At 40.9% G+C, this 26585-nt stretch overlaps 1 protein-coding gene across 1 annotated transcript; it reads left to right on the top strand.

Moving 5' to 3' along the window:
* The first annotated feature begins 625 nt into the window (after positions 1-625).
* prr16 (proline rich 16) lies at positions 626-24543 on the top strand. Its single transcript, XM_047381438.1, has 3 exons — positions 626-1435; positions 11359-12422; positions 22547-24543. Exons 1-2 carry the CDS (start codon positions 1301-1303, stop codon positions 12226-12228), a joined length of 1005 nt encoding a protein of 334 aa, XP_047237394.1. The 5' UTR covers positions 626-1300; the 3' UTR covers positions 12229-12422; positions 22547-24543.
* Positions 24544-26585: the final 2042 nt, after the last annotated feature.

Consider the following 26585-nt stretch of genomic DNA (forward strand, 5'->3'; position numbering starts at 1 on the left):
TATATTTGTATGCCTCTCACATCTATGGTTCCCCTGTTCTCGCTGTTGCCTGCCTGGATAGGCCCTCGGTCCATCACAGAGACACACAGGACGAACAGCTATGCATACAAACACTTATAACTAAGAGCAATTTACAAAGACCAATTAACCTGATAGTCATGTTTCTGGGCTGTGGGAGGAAGCAAGAGTACCTGGTGAGAATCAGCGCATGCACAGGGAGAACCTGCAGACTCCATACAGGCCGGGGTTCGAACCCATTGCTGCCTTGCTGTAATTATTTAATTGCAAATGTATGTAAATACTAAATGCATTTTTTAAATTTATTTATTTGCAGTTTTACTTGAACTATGGCATATATAAATCATTATTGATTGACTATTTGAAATAGATGGAGGCGCTTCTGGGACTTTCGGGTCATGCAAATGAAAATGTAAAAAGTGAAAACCCACCAATACATTTTCCTTGACGTGGTTGGTGCAACCGGCTGGAATAACTACATGCTAGTAGGGATGTAATTACGTTTTTTGGACCATAGCCTGTCAGCAACGATGTGACTGAAGAACGCGAAGGAGAGAGAGAGAGAGAGAGACGGAGAGAGAGTACCCGGACGTCAGCTGCTCTCAGACTCTGCAAGGAGGCTGAGATGGAAACAGGATGAACCTGGCGAGGAGTTGTTTCACAGGAAAGTGGCTCTGGGGTGTCGTTACCCACTGGCATCAATACCAGAACTGACTATTTTGGGGAAGGAGGTAAAGATACTTCCAATTTTTTTGCCGATGTCTGAGGATTATGGACCCTGGCTTTAACGGTTTGGTTAGCTGCCTACTAATTTCCTGCCTCTCTGCCACATCTAGCGCATTTTATTATTACTATCATTATTATTATTATTATTAATATTATACTACCCATATATCCATATTCTCTCAAGATGTTCAACTAGGCTTTCCCACTGACGTAGAAGATGTTTTTGTGGCGACGTGCTTCGCCTCAGTTGGACGCAGGTGCGTTTAGATTCACAAACCTGTGGCAGGGCGCTTGTCAAACACTACGCTACGATATTCGGATAGCCGTAATAATTCGCGTTTCCCCCCATTGCGCATGCCCCGTGTGAGAACCAGAATGCTACCCCGACGCCACTCCGCTTCGTCCTGGCCGCGAAGTAGCAGCAGCAGCAGCGGAAAGTGGAGAGGAGCGGAGGACTGAGTGAGGGAGGGAAAAGATGCGCTGGCAAAAGTGGCTTCACCAAAGGATTTGACCCGAGATCCTTCGCGAAATAGACAACAGTGCCACGAAGTGAAGAATGTCAGGGGCACCACATGTGGAGGCTGAAGGAGTAGTCTCCAAAGTAAAAGTGAAAAAGGAGATCAAGACAATCGTGGAGAATTTGGAAACCATCCTGGGGGACCTTAAGGATGTGGCAAAGGAGCTTAAAGAGGTAAATTTAACAAAAAAAAGGAAATAATGTTTTGTTGAAGAGTTATATTTTGTTATTGTTTTTTACCCTCCTGTTGGAGGAGGCTCTCTTTAGGACATTTTGTCTGACAGAAGGTGGAAGACTGACGTCCACCTCACAATAGCCTGGATTGTGCTCCTCCTCCTCCTCTTCCTCCTCTGCCCACTAATGCATGTGATCATTATCGCTGACATGAAAGACATTTGGCAAAGGAGGATGTAGGGGTGCGAAATGACAGGACAGGTCCTTCTTCACCCTGACTCACAAGCCATGATGAAAGTGAGAAAATGTAATGACAATTAATATTTAATGGACAAGTTGGTCCAACAACATGACTGCTTTTTGCATTGCATTTCATCATCTAAAAGCAGGCTGTTGTTAGCTGGGAATTTTCTCGGAATGTGTTTTCATCTCTCTTAAGGTGTCTTTTTCATTATCTTTCACTAATCCCAACCTATCATTCTGCATGCCCCTTGTCTTCGTTGTTAAAAAAAATCCAAACTCTTGAAGCTCAAGGGTTTCTCCAGAAAGTTTTTCATATTTGGAGGGAGCTGGGAATGAGTAGTACCGATATTTAAATGTGGCACCCCCCCCCCCAAAAATACCTATAATGAAAGATGCATTAATCAATCTGCAGATTTTCCTTTAATCCACCCTAATCCAATTCCTTTTTACTTATTCGTTAAATGCACCATTTTCTGTCAACAAACAGCGTGTAATTGGATCCACAGTTAGGGACATATGCATTGATGCATTGAATGGGGATAATCTTGTATTTCAGGGCTCCCTAACCTCAGTCCTTATGGGGCACAGTATAACTTGAACTAGTCTGAGGAGGCAATTCAGTCATTTGATTCAGGTGAGTTGGACTAGGAACACATTCAAGGGGTTTTGACACCTATAATTTGTTTACTTTGTAGCAAATCTGTGAATAACTTTAAGTTGTAACTTTTTCTATTGGTTCGTTTTCTTATCATACAGAGAAAACTCAAAGCGAGCCTAAACCTGTCATTACAAACCACGTGAGAACGTTCAGTCTGTTTATTGGTCAGATGTGTCAGGGGCGGTAGAACCAAATGTACAGGAAGCAGATGTTGTATTCCGAGCTAGTAGAGAACATGGAGAATTTAATCATATCATTAATGCATTTCTGTGTACTATTTCAGGCAAAATTATCTGAGCAGTATACTGAATAGATTTAGACATGCCTTGAAGTTGCATGGGGCTTTATGCTTCAAGAAAAGACGCATGGCCTTTGTTTATTAGTGTGTTTACTCTATTTCATCCCACAATGCAATGAAAACCTGGCTACAGAATTTTGGCTTGAGCTTGTAGTGAACACCTGGTAGATATGTCGGATTGAGATTGGATCGCAGTCCAATCATTATTGAACCGCTCTAGTCTCTTTGGAACCGTACCAAGACCACCTCCTCTAAACGGTTTTGGTACGGTTGTTTTGGTTTAGTGCGATTGCTGTATTCACATCTACACAGACAAATAGCATCAAGGAAGGAAACGACTTTTAAATGGAGTTTGAGACCCCTGTTTAATCCCTTCCTTTTCTGTTTAATTCAGAATTGTGGCATATTTTAAAGACCTTGTACCATTGCTTTTCTCTTCTTTTATATTTTTAGAAAACCCTATCGGTAGGTAGGAGGTCAAACAAAACCGGTAATTGATATCTGATTGGAAAAGCCTGATCTGTGCAACTTTAATAAAATCATCTGGTAAAATTCCAAAATTCCTTCTTTTTCTGATCAATGATCGTACCATATCGGTGCAACCAGGTCGCAGTAACACTTTTCAGTACGGAAGCTGTTGCTGTGGGAAGAAGACTTAAGTTGGATATTTTTAGTATTAGTGAGGTGTTTAAAAATCAAGTTAGATGACATAAAAAGGCACAAGAGGCTAAATAAAAGCATGCAAAATGTAAGTGCTGATCATTTGAATTCATTGTGCCTTTGCTGTTTTGCTTGTTTCCTTACCAACTGGGTATGAAAACGAGCCATCTTTTACCAGACAACAATTTGTGCTCACCTTGGGGATGTTTTGGGTAACAAGCAAAGAATTATGTTGACGTGGAGGTTTAAGGTTTTCAGTCTCAGTCTTTCATTGGACATTGTGGATTTGGCAGGCTTTTGGAAATCTAGGGTAGGGATCTAGATATTCACACCCAGAGACTGCTGTTTATAGTCATGCTAATCATGCTACTCACTAATATGAGTTGCTAAAGACAGTTTAACATTTCATTTTTTACTTGTTTAAAGTAATAGTAAAAGGCAAAAAAAAATTATTTCGATTGCTTCTTTTATCATATTTCTTCAAGAGGAATTGTAATCAGCTAAAATCGGCACTCGGTAGTTCAAAGATTAACAAAAGAAGGAGAACCAAAACCTGGCCGCAAAACTCTGATTGGTACATTGGAAATAAATATTTACACCCACTGTAACATGCACTCTCCTATTTCAAATTCATATGAATAAGGAATCTGCATATATGATTGTCTTGCCTCCCTAGTGGCACCCCTATTGCCATTTAGGCATTAAATACAAAGTGATGAAGAGACAGAGGTGCTGATAGGGACTCACACATATGGCTCTGGGTTTATACTTTATATTTAATCTCAACTTTAAATATTTATACTGCAGGCTATTCTCCCCGAGTCCCTCTGTAACTTGTTTTCTTGTATCAAATCAGTGTTTCTTCTGATGCCAGTCACTGAATCACAGACTGCCACCTTGGTGGTAATCAACCCGCAGTCTTAGTTGGTCTTATGTTCGCATTCCTGCACTGGCTACACACCAGGCGTCCGTCCAAAACCTTTCACCTTAACATGACAAGCTGTCATTCTAATAAAATCTTATTGCATACAGCCTCTGCTTCCTACATTATGGATGGCTAGTTCACAGCATCTGTCTCCCTGTTTCTCTTTCACCTTCTCTCATCTCATCTCATCTCTTCTTATCTATTTCTTTTTTTCTCTCTCTCTTTCTCACAGTTTGAGATTAATAAAACTTCTTTTGTCCTTTTCAAAAGTTTACAATCTCTTACAGCAGGCATTAGAGTTAAATGACAACGGGAGGGCATTGTAATCTGTCTATTGTAATCTTCACTGATCTGCCCTTTTATTTTTATTTTCTTGTTTCGTTTATTACTTATTTTTTCTTCCTTGCAGGATATTGTATAGAGGATCAGTTATTCTGACACAGCTCACACATTAAACACAGGGCTCGAGGGGATGTTACTATCAGAGTCCGTGTTTGGAGCATAATCCATTTGAAATGCAGTTATCTGTTAGAACTTGCAGACAGGGCTAGAGCTAAGTCTGGCTCTGAGGAAGGACCCTGCTCGGATGCTTGGCACAGCCGCCCAGGCTGCCTGGCCTACAGTGGGGGCTGCACACTGGGATACTGGTATTACCTCCTATGTGTGTCCTAACAAATTATCCGCTTAAAAGACTGCATGGAGAGTTGAGCTCTCTGTCTCTCTCTCCATTATTTTTTTGCCATTATTTTTTTTACATTTCTTTCTCTACTTATCCCTTGTCTACCTATTTCTCTTTTAACCAATGTTAACAACTCTTTTAAACCCCACACACAATCATATTATAACATCAACACTGGCTATACTTCAAAACACAACAAAAAAATCCAATATTTTGTTTAGAAGTATGTGATTTAAAGAAAAACACAGCTATATTTGTGTTTGTTTCAACAGATTAGATATTTTAAGCTGTGAAACAGTAAAAGTATTCACGCGCATTTATTGCATGAATACTTAAAAAAAAAATAATTATTATTTTATTTATTTATTTTTATTTTGCAATCGTAAACTTCAACACTGAGTATGGCATAATTGCGATGTGGAAATAAAATGATTGCCTGATTTAAAAAAAATACTTAACCATACTTAACCAATATTAACATCTGAAAGGGGTGGGGTACATTTGTATTAGGATGCCCCTAAATAAAATCCAGTGCAACCAGTTATTTCTCAGTCTTCATGTTGTGCTGGTAGGTTAACCTTTGGCCCAGCCTCAAGTCAGGTATTTTTCCAGTTTGCCCTGCATTTAGCTTCATCTATTTTCTTATCAACTCTGACCGGCTTTCCTGACCCTACTGACACATAAGCATGACCCCACCACAACCGTGTTTCATCATGGGACTTTTGTAATCAGGTTGATGTCCAGCGTTAGTTTTCTGTCACATATTGTAGAGTTTTGGCATGCAGGATTTTTTACCCATTGTTCTTTGGTCTTCATGAAGCTGTTTGCTCACTAATGTTCCCTAATAATCCTTTTAGGCCGTAATAGAACAACTCTATTTATACTGAGATTAAATTACACACAGATGGACTCTTATTTAATAATTAAGGCAATTGGTTGCAATGGGTTTTATTTAGAGGTAACAGAGTAAAAGGGGCTGAATATAATAATAATATAATTATAATATAACGTTTCAGATTTTTTTGTGTTCTTTTCCTTCTACTTTGTGTTGGTCTATCACATAAAATCCCAGGGAAATACATTGAAGTTTATGATTTTAAGGTGGCAAAATGTAAAATAAAAAAACGTTCAAGGAGTATACATTTTGTTGAAAGGCTCTGTAGACATTTTTAGCTGAAGTTCTTTTAGATTTTGTGGTTCTTACATAGTCAGCCAGTAATTACTAAAATGCTCAGCAGTTCCGGGTATCAAAGCAGAACAGCTCTACGAAGGGAAGAGATCCACAAAAAACTATCTCATCAAAGAGGGAATATTTTGGGCGGACTTTTAAAAATGGCTACAAACCAAAAACCCAATATTTCGGAATATTTTAGGAGGTAAATCACAATTATTAATTCCTATCCATTGTGGTTGGACAGTGTTTGTTATAGTGAACATGAATAGTGCTATCCAAACCTATTGGTACCCCTGAAAAAGACGTGAAAAATAACCTCAAAATAAATTAATCTTTTATTGCAGTAACATAACGCCACACTGAAAAATGTAGAAAAATGCACCCTTTGTTTTAAGGTGGGGAAAAATCTTAGATTATGAATTTATTGTGTCTAACAAAACAAACAAAACAGCCTTACTGTTAATACTTTCTACAACCTTTCTTTTTCCCAATAGTACAGTAAGTATTCTAATAACATTTTACATAGCTAGAGCACAGAGAGAAGGATCTTTGACCAATCCTCTTTGTAAAATCTCTCATTCTCAGTCCTGGATCCTTTCTTTTGCTGTCATCTCTTGAGCTCCCCCCACGTCTTTTTTGTTAGATTTAACTCTGGGGACTGAGATGGCCTTAGAAGAATGTCGTTTTAGCTCATTATCCTTTTGGAAAACCTAATGACGAGTCATTTTCGCAGTAGAGGTCACCAGATTTTTGTTTATTTATTTTTTCCCAGAGCTTTTAAAAGAGATACAGAGCCACGCCACCACACTTAACAGTGGGACTAAACGAGTTTATATAAATTAAGGATTGCATTTTCTAGATTTTTCCAGTGTAAGATTAAGTTCCTGTACTAATAGTTAATTTATTTTAAGGGGTTTTACAGATTTTTGCCAACAAGTGTGCAGACATGCAGTATATATGTGATTTAAAACCATGCAGCAGAACGAGCACTTCCTACATAAATGAAGGACAGATTAAATCACCTCTTAGATTGGTTTGTGGAGGTTGGAGGATACTAGCACTTACTATTTAAAAGCTCAAATGCTTAAAGGATGGATGGATTAGAAATAGAAATATCCTATCCAGGAGTGACGCTGAAAAAGTAGTCCATGCATTTGTTACTTCAAGGCTGGACTATTGTAATTCGTTACTATCAGGATGTCCACAAAATGCAGTTAAAAGCCTTCAGCTGATTCAAAATGCTGCAGCAAGAGTTCTGATGAAAATTAAAAAGAGAGATCATATTTCCCCTATTTTAGCTTCCCTTCATTGGCTCCCTGTGAAATCCAGAATAGAATTTAAAATTCTCCTCCTCACATATAAAGCCCTTAATGATCTTGATCCATCATACATCAGAGATCTGATTGTTCCATATGTTCCTAACAGAGCACTTCGTTCTCAGACTGCAGGTTTACTGGTGGTTCCTAGAGTCTCTAGAAGTAGAATGGGAGGCAGATCCTTTAGTTATCAGGCTTCTCTCCTATGGAACCAGCTCCCAGTTTTAGTTCGCGAGGCAGACACCCCGTCTACTTTTAAGGCTAGGCTTAAAACTTTCCTTTTTGATAAAGCTTATATTTAGAGTGGCTTAGGTTATCAGGGAGGGAGCCTTCCTCCCTCCCTGTTGGTTGGAGTAAGGGGGAGTCAGGTTTAGCCTTAACCGGCTCAGTTATGGTTGAGGTGCAAACACACCCTCCATTTCTGCTACCTGTATGACCCCTCTCTTTTCCAATGGTTATGGTCAATCTGACATAGAGAAGTATCCCAATTGTTGTGGTTTTTAGTAAAACAATGGCCATCAGTGGGCTCTAGATGGACAAACTGTCTACTATTAAGGCTAGGCTTAAAACGTTCCTTTTTAATAAAGCTTATAATTAGAGTGGCTTAGGTTATCCTGAGCTATCTCTGTAGTTATGCTGCTATAGGCTTAGGCTGCTGGAGGACATAACGACCACTTTCACCCTCTTCGCTACATTCTCACACTACTCTCCAATTTTGCATTATTTGCTGTTATTTCAGCTTTTAACTTTTTCTCTCTCTTTTCTCTTCCTAGAAGCTACACCTGGCCTGACTCTGTGTCTACCTGTAACACCTTTCTGGAGGGGGGCATCGTCAAAGCTTCTGCTGGCAACAACTTAATGCTCACCCTCTACCGATGATCCACATGGCCCTGTCTTTTAGTGTTTAACCCTTTCTCTCTCCTAGACATGGCGATTGACTGAGCTTAACTGTGACTAACTCAATGTGCTCTCTTTCAGACTCTAACCTTGAAAACTGGCTCAGAGTTTATCTGTTCATTCTTTCTAGGTGAAACGACTAAAGGAGCTACATCCACTAACATTTACTTTTCCTTCCCATAGAAAGGACTCCTAGATCAGTGCTTCTTTGTTCTCTTTGTATCTCTGCTCTGTTCTCTCAAACCCCCAGTCGGTCGTGGCAGATGGCCGCTCACACTGAGCCTGGTTCTGCTGGAGGTTTCTTCCTGTTAAAAGGGAGTTTTTCCTCTCCACTGTCGCTACATGCATGCTCAGTATGAGGGATTGCTGCAAAGTCAACGCCAGTGACTCTCCACTGTCTCTACATGCTCATCTGGGAGGAGTGAATGCTGCAAATCTCTGACTGGATGCAATCTGCTGGGTTTCCTTAGACAGAAAAACTTTTTATTCAATTAGAATAAATAACTGAATCTGACTGCACTGTTCAATGATTAGGATTAATTGAAATGTATGTACCTGACTTTTGTGAAGTGCCTTGAGACAACATGTGTTGTGAATTGGCGCTATATAAATAAACTGAATGAAATTGAATGTGTAAATGTATAAATGAACTGATCAATCATCATGTCCCAGAAACATCTGTCGGCTGTACAGAAAGACAGAGTATACCATGTTTTTCCTGCCGATTCCCCACTCTTATTCCCAACAAAGCCTATTTCTCCAAAATTCGTCAATATTTCTCTGGAAGCTCTGAGCACAAATAAAAGCACTGTCTTCAGTGTTACATTTCTTCTTTACAAAGAGTCCTGATAAAATTCGATACAAATTTCTGCTGCATTTTTTAGGAAATTGCCAGTTTTTCTTATTATACACTTGCATTCATTGCCTTTCCTCCTAATTGTTTTCCGCAGCGTTCTGTATTAATAAATTATATAACATTTAGAGATAACGGATTCATTCTGTTATTTAAGCAGTTTTTCACCGTGCCGACTTTGCAAAAGGCTGCCAGTCTATTGATTTTTCATCTCTTTTCCCATGCCCTCTGTTATCTTCCTGAGCTCTCTTATATAAATTATCACTTTTGTGCCTTCCTTTTACATTGAAATTTTTGCTCTGTATTATCGAAGCCACAACTCCAGAAGTTAGTGGATTTTGCTACAAATTATGTACATTGTTATTATATATTGTGTGTGTTTGCAGTTGCTATATAGATCCCAGTGAAAAATAAGTATTAACTCGTAGTTTTTCTTTCATTTTGGGACCTTGGTTTCCTTTTCTCTCATTTTCAGTGATGTGCCTGGATGTTTTCTGAGAGCAATATTTAATTTGCTGTTTGTTAAGCATTTTAACGCTTACCCATTAGTCATTAAGGTGTGAAAGGGCTCTTTAAATTGAAGGGATGAACCAGTGCTGTGTCTACACATAGCAGACAACTGAGCAAAGAACCTATTTTATGTCACCAGGCATCTAGGTGACAGACTGTTACAAAAACGAGATGTGTTACCTTTTGTTTTCGCTGATCTGTAAGAATAGCTATGACAGTACAGTTTTACGGACATAAAACGGTGGTTTTACTACCATCAAAGTGATTCCCAAGCAGCATAGCTAAAAGATTGGTATACAGTAGATGAACTGGAGGATGATGCATCTTTGAGGTCCCATGTTAGTTTCTTAAGGACATGACTTTTAGAGACTGTTCATCTCCTGTAGATAGTGTTTTCAGACTGATTCTTCTTTTCTCCTCGACTTGGCCTCTTTCCTGAAAAATCTTTATTTGAATTTTATTTAAAAAGGGTAAAAAAAAAAACATCAATTACTTTTTTATATCCAATATCATCTCTCACCCTACAATTTTCGCTCATTTCACAGCAGACAGGTCAGGGAGAAGGTTGTGAAGAATTGAAAAGCAGGGATGGGTTATACAACAAAATTTAACTTTTTAGCCTACATGCAAAACCCTATGTCTGACAGAAACATACCACTACACGTCACCCTGAAAAACCCACTCCTGTCATGAATTGGTGGTGCTAGCATCATGTTGTTGGGATGATTTTCTTCACCAGGGAAATGGAAGTAGGTCAGAGTTGAGTAGAGCAGTGTTTTTCAACCCTGGTCCTCAAGCCACACTGTTTTAGATGTTTCTCTGCTTTAACACACATGATTCAGATGACAGCAGTTCACCTGTTAATGAGACATCAATTGAAATCATGTGTGCTGAAGCAGGGAAGCATCTAAAACACGTGGGTCAGTTTGCCTTGAGTTCCAGGATTGAAAAATGCTAGGTTAGAGGATGGATGGAGCTAAATACAACTAAATTTTGGGTTAAAACTTTACCTTTCATCAGAACAACTGTAAACCCACAGCCAGAGCCATAATAAAATGGTTTATATCAGTGGTCCCCAACCCTGGTCCTCAGGGCCCACTGTCCTCCATGTTTTAGATGTGCCCCTGCTTCAGCAGAACTAATGCAAATGTGTGTTACCTCCTCAGTATGCCGTCAAGTGCTGCAGAAGCCACTTAGTCACCATTTCGAAAGAATCAGATGTGCGGCATCAGGGAAACATCTAAAACATGAAGGACAGTGGGCCCTAAGAACCAGGGTTGGGAAACTGATTTATATTAAACCATAGTAAAGCGTTATAATGGCCTAATCAATGTCCAAACCTAAATTCAATTGAGAATCTGTGCCAAGACTTGAATATGGATGTTAACAGATGTTTTCCCTCCAATCTGTCTGAACTTGAGCTATTTTTCAAACAAATTTGGACAAACGTTTCTGTCTCTGGAATAGAGCTGCACAATACATCGGATTGCAATCATAACATATTTGGCCTGTTGTAGGAACTTTGCACACACCAGGTTTATTTCTTCAGTGGCTGTGACACTACAGCTCACAGAAGGTGGTGGGGACATTATGTAATGATAAAGAACAAAATGGGTCTTCCAGTTTCCAAGGGCCATAAATAGATTTGCAAGCTCACTAACTGTGATCTCAGCTCTCGAACTGACGCAGAGATCTTCTCGTTGTCACCAGGTTGTTCATGACATTGACACCCTGACCAGTGACCTGCAGTTGGAGGAGGACGGACTGACCGACAGCTCGAAGACCGACACGCTCAACTCTAGCTCGAGCTCCACCACCACAACTACAACTGCATCCAGCCTGGAGAAGATGAAGATCTTTCCCGATGACTGCATATTTAAAACCCAGGTGCCCATGAGTCCGGTACCTGTCCATCAACCTGCAGTTCTGACAGTGCTCAAGAAAGCACACCCTCCTCTGCCACCGCCAAGACATGCCACGCTGAGAGCAGAGGAACACAACATCAAGAATCTGCCTCATCCGACTTTGGTCTTATCAGGGAATATATCCAAGGCTAACGGGTCTTTGTTGAGGAACGGTGGGGTTTTCCCACTGAAACCAAACAAGGATTTATTCTCCTCCACTCCGTGCTTCATTTCAGGCGAGAATGAGATACAGGAATCAGGTCTGGTTCCTACGTTGCCCAGGCCAATGCCGCTTCTCCGGCATGAGAAAAGTAAATGCCCCAAGGCCTCTGGCAGGGAGCACCGCGAGAAAGAGCGGGTCCGTTTCAGCGAGAAGGTCCAGTATCACGGGTACTGCCCCGACTGTGATCTTCAGTATGATGTAGACGACACAGAGATCCACTTACAGACCGAGCTGAGCGACTTGCGGCTCAGCCCGGTGCACTGCTGCTCTTCCTCCCCTCCTCTTCTGTCTCAAGCTCTCCCTCATCCACTGATGTTGGAAAATGGAGGGCTCTCAGTCAGCCACAGTTTCCCTCCAACGACACACACTCCTCCACCTTGTGTGCCTCCTCACACACCTTCCCTAAAACCCCATAAAACAATCCTACGCAAATCAACAACCACCACGGTTTGACCCCCATTAGGTCTCAACTTCCACATTGTTGAAAAAAATTTCCAGTGTTTTCTACTCCAGCTGAACTTTGGATTATCCAAACAATGAGAGAAGGTTTGGAGACAGAAAACAAAAAAGGTGGACAAAGTGAAAAGCAATGGCAAGAAGGGCATCAGGCACGGGTGCTGGAATGTAAAAACAGCAAGATCAGGGAGGTAAGTGTGTGTGCATGTGTGCAAATGTGTTTGGAAGAAGGGAGAAAAGGGAAGATCTGTGTGCATCGATGCATAGCTGCGAGTGTGTCTTCGTACAAGCTTTATTCATGTGTTAGTGGGTACATGCATTAATAGGCAGTGAATTCTGCATAAAAAAAGGATCAGGGAATATGCAACGAGTTGACTCAAACATGTCTCTCTGGAGAATCTTTTTAATCTTTATTTGAATTTTAACAAGTGTCAAAGTTTTTAACAAGTGTCAAAGTTGGGACGTTGTTTCTTTGAGGATACGGTGATAAATTCATGGCTTTCTGGATGAAACAAGAACTCCTGCCTCTCTATACTCTGTTCAGCAAATGTTCCCATTTCAGACACTGACACCTAGCACAACCAGTCAGAGGTTTGCCTACATTCAGCCTCAGCATGAATGCCGCAGTAATTTTTAATTAAAAACAAAAACTGCATCTACTTGTTTGAAATTGTTAAGGATTTTGTTTATTTTTCATAGGGTCAAAATTATAGAATTATGCAAAAATGTGTTTGCCACGTTCTCTTTTTTGCCTTTTTAATCACATGTAAATGTTTCAGATCATCAAACCAATTTTAATTCCAGACAAAGGAAACCAGGGTAAATAAAAAGTGATGTGTGTTTGGGGGTCATTGGGCTATTGTAACACACAGTCATGTCTGACTTTCAATTGTTAAAGAGTTTGGAGTTGGTCCACTTCTGCATTTGTTTGCCCATCATTGCCACTGGCAGCCAAACAGCACCACAGCAGGATCCTGCCACTACCATGCTGGACAGTTGCTTCAGTGTCTCTCATGGTCCTCCTGCTAGAACACCCAATTGTGTCCAAGCTTCAGTCATTTGATTTGAGGGTAGTTAGTCCTTCTGGATTATTCCAGCTCCTCAGCATGACACTGCTTGACATTTTGAACTGTGTTCTTAGGGTTGACATTTTCGCTTTGACTCCTCCAAACAACGTCTCTTCGTTCTGGTCAAATAGTTCAGTCTTTGTCTTGTATGAACATAAAACCAAAATCAATTTTTCCACAGGGGCTTGTTTCTTGGATGGTACCCTCTCAGTCCAAGATGCTTCACCGTAGACAATGACACTGGAGTTTCAGCAACTTTAAATTCATGATAGGTGTGAGCCTTGGTAGTTCCTGGGTTGTTCTTAATCATCGTAACCAATTTCCTTCCATCTGAGGGTGATGGATTGGGTCAGATAGTTGAAAGCTGGACACAATGGGGAGATCATGAGGTAAGAGTTGCTGGACTTATGGCGAGAAGAAGAAATAGTTTTTAAACACACACCTTTGATTTCCGAGCAAATTTACAGTGAAAAATCTTCATCCACTCTTGCTTGTGCCAATTCACCCAGCCTCTGCTCCCTGAGATGGCTACATGCCGTCCTATTCCCATATCTATAAAACTAAATCAGCTGTAAGCTTATCGGTTCTGCTCTTAAATGGTGATAATCTATCTGTAAAAAGAAAATCCTGCGCTAATATAATACCATCTCAGCCCAAATTCAGCAGAAGCACTCTCCATTTTATCAGCTTCTATTAGAAAGTATATTTAATAAAGCCTGGGAACTGCCGTGTGTGTGGGAGCAGATAATTGTTTCAGAAATTAAGTGTAAGGACTTCTATGTGCGTGTGAGCACGCCTTTCATATTTGTGTATGTGTTTGTAAAAGCCCATGTCAGCTTGGCAAACTTGGGGAGACAGCATACCCTTGAGTCAGATGGGAATAGTAGCACCTTCCTCCCAGCGATGCCCTTAATTAGCTGCATTAGACAACAGAAGATAACAGCGCTGCCTCAGACAGCCTTTATACCAACCTTTGTTCCCAGCTTTGCCTCGACAAAGCTCCGAACTGCTGCTGCACATATTATTTGTGATAAACAGGGAGGATGAGCAGCAGAGGGTGGTGGGGAGACGTAAAGCAAGGAATCAGCGAAAGGTACAGCAAGTTCAAGATGTAGGTGAGCTTATTTGGGAGCGGGGGCTTTGAGAAACAATACAATTATTGTATTCTGGAATTGAGAGGGTGGAAAGATGACAAAATCAGGGTATGAAATAACATTTCATGATGCATAAATCTGATCCGACAACTTGTCAGCTTTACAATCTAAAATCGGCATCTGGATTAGGGATCAGCAGACATCCAGCCATGAGGAAAAAAAACAGAGGCAGAGTTAGAGCGTAGAGGGCCAGAAAGGAATGTGTGGAAAATAGGGAGAGGAGACATATGCATGATGTTCGCTGCTGTGTGCTTTTTGGTCCTGTTGATGACTGCTCAGTGGGAAACATTTGCTCTATTTATCTTCTATCAGTGGGTCCTAATGAGTCTGCCGGCAGCATGCAGACACATGGACACATATTAGTGCTAAAAAGAGTGGACTGCAGCCAGCATCACCAGTATATGCAGTTCATTTGAGGGCTTATCTTCTGCAGTGCATCCTTATTTGCTAAAGCACTGTTTACTGAAAGCATAGGCGTTGACACAATGGAGCTGGAATTACTTGATTAAGAAGAAACATTCCCTTTTATCTCCTTTTATTTTCCTGGATGATAAGATGGAGGATTTAAGCTATGTTTAAAAATGCAGGGAAATGAACAGAGGAGCTCCACGGGTTTCCTTTTCCACAGACGAACAATTTGCTGTTGCGCCCCAGCTGCAACCCAAGTGATAACACATGGTTGCTTGAAATCTTAGAGAAGATCATTGATATTTATAGAGACCCCGAGGTACAGTGCTCCCTTTTTGTCACATTGCAACCATAAACATTTATATATTTTACTGGGATTAAATGAGATGGACAAACACAAAGTAGTGCATAAAAGGACACCATGGTTTTCAAAAAAACTTTAATAAATGTGATGCTCCTTCCCTCTGTACTCTGATACCCCTACATAAAATCCAGTGCAACCATTTGCATGTGTCAAATTTAAATCCAGCTGTTCTGTGAAGGCCTCAGAGGTTTGTTAGAGACTGAAGTGAACAAGCAACATCATGACCAAAAGACAGCTTTTTTTTTTCAACAGGGACAGGGAAGCTGGCCAGAGTTGTTGTTTAGATAAATGGAGGAGAATCCTAGAAGAAATCATGTTAGAGGAAACAAGAAACCTGAGACTGGGGTGAAGGTTCACCTTCCAGCAGGACAACAAGCCTAAACTTACATTCAGAGCTACAATCAAATGGTTCAGATCAGTTGTGTCCATGAGGATTAAAATCTTCAGGTTGAAAGCACGTGTGGGCCACATATTTTGTTTCTTTTTTAAAATAAAAAAACATGCAATATTTTAATGAAACAATGATGTTGTAATGGAATCTGTAAATTACTGTTGATCAAAAATATAAAAAAGGGTCTCACATAAAATTATTTTTGTTTCTGTTCGCTTATTGACAAGAACAAGAAATGGGTTAAGGCTTGCTGTGTTTAGCCAGGTTTAATCAAAAGAGGAGGGGGGATGTTTTGGGTTCTATTTTCTACAGTATTAAAATTAAAGCATAAACATGGTTGATTAAAGAGGAATAATTTGTATTGTACCTAACAGTTCTTTAGGGAGATTTTATTTGTCTATGAAAGTCTCACACTAAAAAAGTTGTTTTAATCCGATCAACCACATGTGTCTGCAGGCCACATTTGTTACATTCTTAAATTGTTGTCGGGTACAAATAATACCATTAAGAGGGCCACAAATGGCCCCCGGGCTGCACTTTGGACACCCCTGGTTAAGATCAAAGAATATTCATGTGTGCCAGTCAAAGTTTAAACCTAAATCCAACTGAGAATCTATGGTAAGTTCACGGACGCTCTCCATCCAATTTGACCATGCTTGAAGTATTTAGCAAAGAAGAATAATGAAAAATGTCAGTCCCTACACATGCAAAACTGGTAGATGCATACCCTAAGACATTTCCAGCTGCAATTCAAGTGTACTGTGGTTCTACAAAATGGGGTTTTTGGTTTAATATGATAACATGTGATCAGGTTCAAGGAGTATGAAGTTTTTTGCAGAGCGATGTATAAGTGGTGCTGTCCAATTATCCTTTCTGTTTTAGTAAAACTGTTATTTTTATTACCTATTACTGTTGATAGCAATTGACCAAAAAATAACCAGAAAGTTTAAAAGTTTGACAGGTACCTGCATTTATTTTTACTGTAAATTAACACAAAGTCGATTTAAAAGTTAGAAATATTCCAAATCATACCAGATCACTGGCAATTTTCAGCCTTCCCACAAACTGTTGTGTCAGTATTGAGGTTTGATGTACAGAATACCACTAAATATTGTTGCATTCTTGCAGAAAACTATAATGGTAATCATGACAAACAGCTAATGATTGATGAAAGATTAAGTATATGTTTAAAAGACAAAATATTTCGATATTTAATGTGGTCAAGCAAGACCGTAATGGAAAAACCTTCATATTTGTAATACATTATTGAATACACCCATGACTTCTAATGAGGTTGCTCCTGTTAAGCAGAGACCACTTCTCCCTTGACGACTTTTGTGGGAGCGTTTTGCTGTTTTTGTTTCTTATAAAGACTATCTATGCTCCACAGCTCTAGGCTCCAGGATAAAGTTGTAATGGGCAGGGAGGAGGTGGATCCACACCGCCTCCATCGTGAGTCAGGACTGACTCAACTCCACTGACCTACTCCCTACAGCTCACCGCTCTAATTTGTAGCCCAGCTCTCCATATATCCTCTCTTTTTCTCTCTCTCTCTGTATCTGTGTCTCGGTCTTTCTCGCTCTCAGTTACTTTATTTCATTCTTTCCTTTCCCCTTGGCTGATGCTTGACTCCCACTCAGCAGCATCTGTATGCACAGCAATCTCTTTGCGTTCATGCATCTCTGTGCACATGTGGGTGAGGTTGCTATTATTAAAGAAACAACACTGTACAGCAAAAAGAAGTTCAATGTTTCTGTTATAAAATGCAAGGATCTGTCTCCTTAAAGCTTTTGCTGTCTTAACCTTACCTTAAAATTACAAAACCTTTTGTGCATATACTAAAACATATCTGAAAAATCACCTCTAATGTCCTGCTTATGTTACCTGTGCAGCTCCTCACTGTGCTAGGTTATAATTCTGAATCACAGACCCTCTCAGTCTGATTCCTGCCAAACTACAGTCACATGTGTCGTTATTATCCTCCTACTCTTCATGTTGTCTTGATTTTTCCAACCTGGCAAGTGCACAGCGCGTAACAAAACTCAACAGCCAGAGAGAGACACCCACATTTCGCCTGTGAATATTAATTAGCAGTTGTTTCTCTATCTGATTGCTGCTGGTGATAGTCCCGCGAAGAGACTCGATTGTCTGTTTGCTCGTCCTCGCTCGGCATGCATCATTTACTTTGATTTCTGTTTTCCTCAATGACCTACATTTCCATATAAGCACATAAAATGAAATTGTTATGGGGAATTGTAAAACAAAATTAAACAAGTAATTATGACTCTGCATGCCAGAGGCCCTGTGTCTGCAATGGAGATCCTGTGCAAAGGGTTCGTTTCAACACAGAATTAGGGATCCTTCCTTGATTGTTCTTGGTTGTTTGGAAAACTCAGAAATTTAAGTATTTTCCAAGTCTGGATAAGTATCCATCCATCCATTAGTTCCAACCAGATATCTGCCCAATCATCCATTTGTCCATCTCTCTATCTATCTATCCTCCCATTTTTCCATCATCCATTTATCCTCCCATCCATTTGTCCATTATTCATCCTGTATGTCCAAACCTCTGCCAGTCCATCCATGCCTTTATGTCTGCCCATCCATCTTATTCCATCTGACTTTGATTTAACCATCATCCAACTTTTCACCCGCTATCTTTTTTTTTTTTTTTTTTAACCCTGTCCTGTCCGGCAGAGTAGCACTCAGAATTGTTGTCTGAGTGCCAAGAAGAAGCCCATCAGATTTACTTTCACAAGTAGAGCATTACAGCTAACGATTTAAAGCTTGATATTTATAAAAGAAACCTTATCAGAAACTGCTTTGAGATTATTTCAATTGTTACCTGTTAGGCTCAGTGCAGCGTAGGACCCCGGAATGCAGACAAGCAGGCAGCATGACGGTAAGTGAAAAGGGATTTAATAAACAAAAGACTCACTCATAGGAAGAGGCAGGAACAAAACAATAAACGAGCAGACAAGACAGGCATGGCATGATCCAAAAAACAAGACATGAGCATGATCCAGACAATGTTTCTGCAAGGAATAAACAGAACGGAGGTGTATATATGGCGCGTGAACCAGGTGAAGCAAGGAGACAGATTAGCTTGAAGCGGGTGAACCGAATAAAGTTAATCAACAGACAGAAGCGAACAAAACGTGACTGGAGCAAAACAGAGACTCTTGAATACAAACTAACAGAAACTAGAAAAACATGAAACTAAAGCATAACCAGATCAAAAAACCAAACTTGACAAAACATGAAGACTAAAACATGACCAGAAAAATAATAAACAGAAACATGATTCAAAACTTGAAACTGTGAAATAAGACCAACAAAACCCAAAAGCACCCACAAATCATAACATTACGGACATGGAGAAAGAAGCATTAAAGAGAGAGAGGTGGGGCAAAAAGGAAAAGGGGAAAGAAGGAGAAAAGAATGAAGGAGAGAGAGAAGGATGAAGATAATACAAGAGAACACCTGGCTTGCTTCCACACCTGCAGAAACATTCACATTAACAGCTTTTTTACCAAAAGGTGCACGGTACTTATGAATGCAAGATGTATTTAGTGGTAAATGCAGCTCAATATAGAACATTTGTGTATCTGTTAACACCTGAATCTAAACACCTGTGGGTCTGAGTGTGTACGCGTTTGTGTATACAAGGTTTCTCCATAAAAATATGCAATAGCGAGTGTGAGGAGCCACAGACCCGCCCCCCTGGACCTGGGACAAATACGGAGGAGATCTGAGCCACAGACATCTAAAGGCCCCCAAGAGCACAGGAACCCCAGGTGACCAGAACCCCGCCCAGAGAAGAGCAGGGGACAGTCCCAGGGGAACCACCCAGCAGCCACAGTGCAGAAGCCCCAGGGAGCTGCAGCAACGAGCCTACAGGCCCCGCTGGTAGCCGTCCACCCCCAAGCAGATTCAACCATGGACCCCGAGACCCCGGGACACATCATTCCCCAAGCAGAGGCCCGAGAGAGCCCAGGGGTCCAGGCCCCGGCAAGGGGCACCCAGCCACGGACACAGAGAACCATAAGTACACCAGTGGGCAGAGACACCAACCACTGGCAGGTGGTGTGGTGGGCAGGAAATAGGCTCCACATTTGATGGGGGGCCTAAACTGATCCAGATGGGGGTGCAGCCCAAGACCCAACCTGGCACAAAAAACAGGCACACACAGTCACAATCACACATTTCCACCCTCATGCGTATACATACAAACACACCTAAGCACCCAATGTACAGACAAACAACAATAGACATCGTACTCTCACTCACACTCCCCATACATACTCTATACTCCCAGGTCTAGGTGCCGATACCCCATAGGGGCAACAAGCCCCCGGACCCTGGAGGTGGTCCCCTGCCCTCCAGGGTTGGAGACAGGCAGACTGCCCCAGTACCTGGGCCGGGCTAGCCTGGGCTGGTGCCTGAACCTGAGTGACCCTGGCCCGGACCACGACCCCATGTCTCGACTCCAGTCCCCAACGACCTCCATTCTCATCCGCAACAGGGCAGACACCACTGAGCACCGCACCCTCAATGGAACCCCCAACCCCACACCTAGACAGGACAAACTCACCCGGCAAGAGGTGCCCGGCCAGCGGCAAGCACCCAGACCGCAACAACACAAACACACCTCACCGCCACTGCAAAGCAGCACACCGCCAAGCCCGCCTAACCATCCGGCCAGCGCCAGCAGCCCCAGCCCGTCAGTTCATGAGAGGGAAACATGCACCAGCCGGGTAACCGGGCCGGGCAGGCCAACTGCTCCTGGCCAAGCACAACCCGCCAGCCACCCCAGTGCAGGCACAAGACATGATCCACCGCCCCAACCACCTTACCACCAACCGCAGGCTGGTGCCCGGGACAGGGGCCAGAGCCACAGAAGGAAGCATTGGAGATAGGCCGCCACAGCATGCCAAGGACCAGGCATCCCCCCAAACCCCAGAGGTGCCCCAGCATGCCGGCCATCCACACTCCCACAAGGGTACACCCTGCCGCACCAAGCAGAATGGCTGGCCTGCCCCTCCACCAAAGCGAAGCCACATCCCAATCAAAACGGCACACTGCCCGGCCAAGACCGGAGCAGCCCCCCTCCCAACCGACGGACTGGGCACCGGAGACATTGACCGAGATCCAAGGAAATCCAAGCGACCTTGAGAGAGCCGAAACGTCAGCCCCAGCAACAGACAACCCCAAAACCCCAACCCCACCCCAGATCCTGACCAGAAGGCCTGCTCCCTCTCCCAGATGGCAAACAGTGAACGGGGGTGTGAAAAGACCCCAAGCCTACCTTTTCAACCGCTGTCTAATACCTATCCATCCATTGATCTGCCCCTTAATCTATCAATTCAGTTTAATCCATCCCTTTGTTGATCATCTATCTATATATTCGAAACATGACCACTATAGAACTATCTACCATAGAATAATTGAAGCTTCTAGAGATCTAGCACCAAAAACTAGCTGGCAATTTTCAGCTTGACAGGTGAACTGCAAGTCAAATACTAAGCACCATACTAAGCTCTACCAGGTCACTCCGAGGGCAGCATTCATATCCACACTCTTTAGTGTGATAATTGTTACCGACTGAGAGAACTTCGATTTAAAATTAGCCAGAGGAAGAACAGATATGTAAGAAGCTATTTAAAAGTAAATTCTACTTTCCATGGCAGGTCAAGACATGTCTGCAGTTTATTCAGGTTGCGAGAAGACAAGAGAGGGCAAGACTTTCAGCAGTTAACAGGAAGGCTGAACCGAGCCCAGCAAAGTTGCTCCTTTTTCATCCTTTTGAGCCTTTTAACTTATCTGTCATTGAACATCCTGGATTTAGAAATGTTGGCAACCTTTTGGAAATCTCATAGTATAGATCTACATCTTCCGAGGAATAGACACAGTTGTAGTGAAGCTAGCAGTACTAACTCTACTAAAAGCTAATATAAGAAGCTAATGATAGTTTGAAATGTGGACGTAATCCTTTTGTCAACGTTCTAAAATGCTAAAACGCTGTTTTACTTCTCTATTTCTGACACATTTCTTTTACATTTCCTCCTAATATAAAAAATTAATGATCGCATAGAGCAGGATGGCAGGAAACAAATAATATGAATGCTGTTTTTATATCTTTCTATAGTTATAAAAGAGAAATCAGAAACAGAGATTAGAACTTAGTCTGCAAAAGCAAAGGATTGTAACACGAACAATGTGTAATCATGACCTACATTTTAAAACAACAGCACCTTCAGACATAAATCTGGTGCTTTTAAGGATTACATTTTGTCATTGTTTCCTCTCTATCCATGAGTCAAACTAAATTATGTTGTTGGAAAGTGAGTTGGTCGCATAAACTATGACATTAATGGGATACATAGGCACATGTTTCAAGGCATATGAATACAAAGAGAAAATGCTAATGGGCAGTCATGCATCCATGCGTGTAAGAAAGAGTCCAAGGCCATGACGCTCCAGTGCAACCTACTGAGATTTAGTGGTCAGGCTTCACTTAATTTGAGGCTTTCACGCCTCTTTGAAGATAGTTCAAATGTAGAGGCCTCAGCTGCATCGTATTCTGGAGAGAGAAACAATATCTCAACAACTAGATCTGATGCATGAGCACAACAGAGGCCCACAAGGGGTTCTGTCCTCAGTAGCCTACTGCTCCAGACTTGACTAAAGAAGACAGCTCTCTATGAAGTGACAAAAAATGGCTGTAATCCACAGAGGCAAACGTGTCAAACGATTCCCACTCACTTTGATAACCTGCGAATGTGTCGCTAGGTGGTTGTGACTGGGCGGTGATACCTTTCTTTTGTCTCTATAAAAAGCAATTGTTGTTGCTCCGACTGTCAAGTGCCTCTCCTCTGTGGAGTCAGATATTCACATTAATGTGTCACCCTTTTTTTTTTATCCTCTGCAGGACCCATTGAGATCCTTGAGCTCTGAGAGGAGTGGATGCTGGCTTCACACACTAATCGACCTCAGTTGATCAGGGAGGAAGGAGCCAAAGCTGATCCCAAACATCAGCCTTCTAGCACTTGAAAGTGCTAATGGCTCTGAACTGATGGGAGACAATATCCTCTTCTGAGCATGAAACAACCTTCAGGCTGCAGCTGTGCAGGTGGAAAAAAACATTACTATCAAAAACAAGAGGCCAGAAGGCCCGCCGCTGCTAATCATATGTTTGTCCATAAAAACGGCTGAATTAAAGGTCACCGTATCCCAGTTATCGAAAATAATGAGGTGAATTTGGATGAAGCCGTACAAGATATGGGTTGAAATGATGTCAATAGGTGTTTGATTAATGCCCACACAGACTTTTGCTCTGTGCACAGTCAAAAGGAAATCAATAGCTCCACTCAACCGATGGAATTTGCCTTTTAAGAATTGTAATTGTGCGCGGATTGCCCGACAGGCCCGCCTTGTGAGAAAAAAGCGTCTCTGCTGGACTGCAGATGTGGGGGAAAATAGTGTTATGTCAGTATGTGCCAAATCACAACCATGGACTGTTTCTGTTGTGACCAATGTTTGGAAATGAGTAGCGTTTTGGTCACTGATCTGTGTCCAGCCATTTAACTTCATTGTTTATGTATTGCTGAACCGGTGCCAGGCATCCATGCATACTTCACAGTTAAAAAGCAGAGAGATTCAGTCCGATATGGCAAATTACAGCTTTAAAGAATTGTTGAGGAAGTGATAATTTGCATCAAATTTTATTTATATATACATGTTTGATATCTATATATTTCAGGCATTCTTTTCTACAGAGACGTTTAACATTTAAAAAGATGATATTTTTGATATTAAGTTGGATGACAGAGGTTCATAGACCAATTACGACATTCCCTCATGTAGTACTTTTTCCAGAAGGGCAGAAGAAGAACATACAGGATTGTGTTTGTATGGATAAAAGAAACTTACTTTGTTAATTGAAGGTCTGAGTTTTTTTTTAAAGAAAAGAAAGTAAAATGGAGAAGAAAAGTGTCATAAACCAAATAATTGTTGTGTTTTATCAGAACGGAGATCAGGTATAGGTGAATGAATGAATGCATGACTGACCCCTCATTCTGTCCTGCCATCACTGTGTTTTTCTATGCATTCCTATAGAGGAGATGCCTGTGGATGAGTCCGACACACAGCTCATTTTCGCTATAATGTTTAAGAGATATTCTTCATTTCTTCTTAACGTCAGGTTCATTTCTCAGTCTTTAAAATAAAAATCTGATTGTACTCAATGTAGCCTTTACTAATGAGTCATTAGTAATTACAAAACAACACAGCACCTTGCAAAAGTTTTCAAAGTCCTTTTTCACATTTTGTGGAAGGAAAATTAGATAAAATTTAGTAAAAAGTAAAACATTTGGAAAGTCTGGTGTGCATTGGTACTCGACCCCTCTGAGTTAATACTAGAATACCAGTAGAACCATCTTTTGCTCCAATCACAGCTGCAAGGTGTTTGTCTGTACAATCTTTGTACATCTAGAGACTTACGTTTTGCCCATTATTCTTTGCACAACAGCTAAAGCTTAGTCAGTTAGGACGGAGAGCATCTGTGAAAAGCAATTCACAAGACTTTGCCCAGATTTTCAATTTAATGTAGGTCTGCACATTGACTGGGCTATTCTAACACACGAATGCGCTTTTTAAAGGTTTTTTTGGCACTAGTGGCCTTTATTGACAGTTACTTGACAGGAAATGGGTAGAGAAAGAAGGGGGAAGACATGCAGCAAAGGTCTCAAGACAAGGAAAATGAAACGGGACTTCTTACGGCTTTCTTTTTACCACTCTTTCACAATGGTCAGATTATGTTTGCAGTGCTTGACTAACAGGTGTCCTTTCAACAGGTTCATCTGAGCCGTGGCTCTCTGCAGCTCTTTCAGAATTACCATGAACCTCTAAATGACAGGGAGGTTAACTTTATTAACGCCAAAACAAATTCCTTGTATGTCCAAAAACGTACTTGGCAATAAAGCTTTTCTGATTCTGATTCTGATTCTGATTATTATTTAGTGTAGTCTGAGGACAACTGAATGCACTGGATTTTATTTAGGCGTATCAGAATTAAGAGGGCTAAATAAAATAAAATCCCAACACAGTACATTAAAGTTTCTGGCTTTGAGATAATGTGTAAACGTTCAAGGGGTGTGAATACTTTGGCAAGGCGCTCTGTAATGGTAATAGTCTTTATTGTTTAGCACATGGCTCAAATTGAAAGTCCAATTAGAAGATCAAAGTAGGAATACAAACAAACTGATAATGGGGGATCCAGATTAAACTCTGCTTCTTTCTTCTCATTGGATACAGAGACTGAATTCATGTCAAGTTCAAAAGAAAGCTGTCAGTGATGTTTTTTGCTGTGTTCACAAACTCTATGAAACTAACTTGTGAGAAGTAAACACTTTACATTCAGTGTTGGTGTGCGTGTATACTTTACTCCAAAAAAAAAAAATTATTTCACTGTTGACTTTTTCCCCGCCATCTGTATTCGATTTTTGAAATTGTGCTCTTGTAGACTAATCTCTTACAATGTCATGACTCTGTGAACCGAATGCCAAAAAGAGGAAATTAAACTGACTGCAAAGAGCATTGCACTTAATCAAAATCACTAACAGAAAAAAGATGCCAGTGTGAGCAAATGGTTTAAAAAAAGGGGGGGGGGCAGTAAATGGCATCATCGGCTGCATCTGTTAGCTGAAGATTAGGGTGATGAGATAGCAGGCCGGCGATGCTAGGGGCCGTGAATTCTTTTCACCAGATATTTCAGCAAAATAATGGTGGCTTGTCACGTTCATAAAGACCATATGACACGAGCTGCAGCCAGCAGTCTGAGCGCCATATTAACGAATGGCAGGGTCACAGAGGACCGCATGTGGGACAAAGAGGCAGTTCTGAGAGCGCAACATTTTAAGTTCAAAACTGTGAGCCGGAAACAATGTGCTGTAAAATTTTAAATGCCCCTGAGCAAACCTAACAACTCCAAAGAGGAATGTGTTTGTGCTTGCAGTTGAGTTGTATCGCCTGTTAATCAAGTCAGTACTAATAAAAAAACATTATTCAGGAGTATTGTGCAATGATTTATGCAAATATGCAACTTAGTTTTAAGGAGTGTAAACTAAGTTTAAGAAATATTAAAAGCCACATAATTAATGCATTACTGATGTCTTGAAATAGAAAGATACAAAAGTGCATTTCCTGCTTAGCAGTTAAAACATCACCAGATAGTCTCAACAATTCCTGTCTATACAGTTGTGGACAAAATTATTATTATTATTATTATTCAAACAACCTAGTTTAGTTTTAGATCCCGACATTATTTGACTCTGCATACAGAAACAAAATTATTTCATAAATAATAAAAGTTACCCAAGTCAAAATGTTTACCCCTTCTGATGCTGATAGTCAGTTGTGTATTCTATCTGTTTGATGCCAGGCTGCAGTCGTTAGTTGTAATTTTCAATAAATATGAGGAATCCCAGTTTATTCTTTTTTGACTAACCTCTCAAGCTCCTCCAGATTGGATGGCCTTCTGACATGGAACTTCACCCCACTGATTTTTAATGAGATACAAGTCAAGGTTTTATGCAGCTCAGTCAGTGGCGCTCTTCGGTTTTCTGGAGGAGCAATGTTATGAGTCATTGTGGTTTTGGAAGAAAATAATAAAAATAATAAAAATATCTGGCCAAATAAATTCAAGAATGCATAAATGTTGCTAAGGCAATATGTAACAGGAATTTCAGTTTGACCAATAATATGCTTCAGTCATTGTTTTTTGTTTCTTTTTAAGTAAATTTCATAGTTTCATGTACATTTTAGTGTTCTTAAAATGTCTTCGTTGTCTTTCCCTTTATTATTTATTGATTTATTCATTCCCTTCTGATTGTATTATAGTTTCTTTTTTTGCACTTCAGTTTGAACAATTGTTGAATTCTACCTCTGTAGGCTCTCAACTAACAGGATTT

This window comes from Girardinichthys multiradiatus, chromosome 12 (genome assembly GCF_021462225.1).
Source record: "Girardinichthys multiradiatus isolate DD_20200921_A chromosome 12, DD_fGirMul_XY1, whole genome shotgun sequence".
In the NCBI taxonomy this organism is placed as follows: Eukaryota; Metazoa; Chordata; class Actinopteri; order Cyprinodontiformes; family Goodeidae; genus Girardinichthys; species Girardinichthys multiradiatus.

What these genes read in the sequence shown, in the direction of transcription:
- prr16 (XM_047381438.1), top strand. Translation starts at nt 1,301, where the DNA reads ATGTCAGGGGCACCACATGTGGAGGCTGAAGGAGTAGTCTCCAAAGTA. An exon ending in TGGCAAAGGAGCTTAAAGAG is followed by an intron (nt 1,436 to 11,358) that starts GTAAATTTAACA and finishes CGTTGTCACCAG; the next exon opens with GTTGTTCATGACATTGACAC.